This window comes from Chaetura pelagica, unplaced genomic scaffold (assembly GCF_000747805.2).
Source record: "Chaetura pelagica isolate M959 unplaced genomic scaffold, ChaPel_1.0 scaffold1492, whole genome shotgun sequence".
NCBI lineage: Eukaryota > Metazoa > Chordata > Aves > Apodiformes > Apodidae > Chaetura > Chaetura pelagica.
Window position 1 is genome coordinate 1,855 of NW_009952293.1, and position 624 is coordinate 2,478.

Genomic DNA, 624 nt, shown 5'->3' on the forward strand with positions numbered 1-624 from the left:
CCTTTTTCCCTTATCGAAGACACTTATTAAGCCAATTAATCATTATGAAGGGGAATAATTAACCCGGGGGGGCCTTAATTAGTTCCCTGAGATTGTTAATGAGCGGTAGGGATCCTAATTAATTAATTAATCGATTAATTGTGTCCTTCTCAATGTGTTTCTCCCTCAATCTTCTCCTTTCCCTTCTTCCTTTATCGAAGACACTTAATAGGCCAATTAATCATTATCAAGGAGAATAATTAACCCGAGGGGGTCTTAATTAGCTCCCTGAGATTGTAAATTAGCAGCAGGGATCCTAATTAATTAATTAATCGATTAATTATCTCCTTCCCAATGAGTTATTCCTCAATCTCCTTCTCTCTCCCTTCATTTTTGTTAACAAAGAGACTTAATAGGCCAATTAATCATTATCAGGGGGGATTAATGAGCCCCGGGGGGTGTTAATGAGCCGGGGGGGGTCGTTAATTAGCGCTAATGAGGGGTTAATTGGGCAGCCATGGCCGAGGACATGAAGGCCAAGCTGGAGAGGTACAAAACGGCCCCGTTCGACAGTCGCTTCCCCAACCAGAACCAGACCAAGAACTGCTGGCAGAACTACCTGGGTGAGCCCGGACGCCTGGGTCC

At 44.1% G+C, this 624-nt stretch overlaps 1 protein-coding gene across 1 annotated transcript; it reads left to right on the forward strand.

The window, feature by feature from the left end:
* Positions 1 to 496: 496 nt before the first annotated feature.
* LOC104397797 (cytochrome c oxidase subunit 6B1-like) lies at positions 497 to 602 on the forward strand (the record flags this gene model as incomplete). The annotated part of the gene is made up of 1 exon (XM_010007806.1): positions 497 to 602. A coding segment is annotated over exon 1 (106 nt), but the record flags the coding sequence as incomplete, so codon positions are not given.
* Positions 603 to 624: the final 22 nt, after the last annotated feature.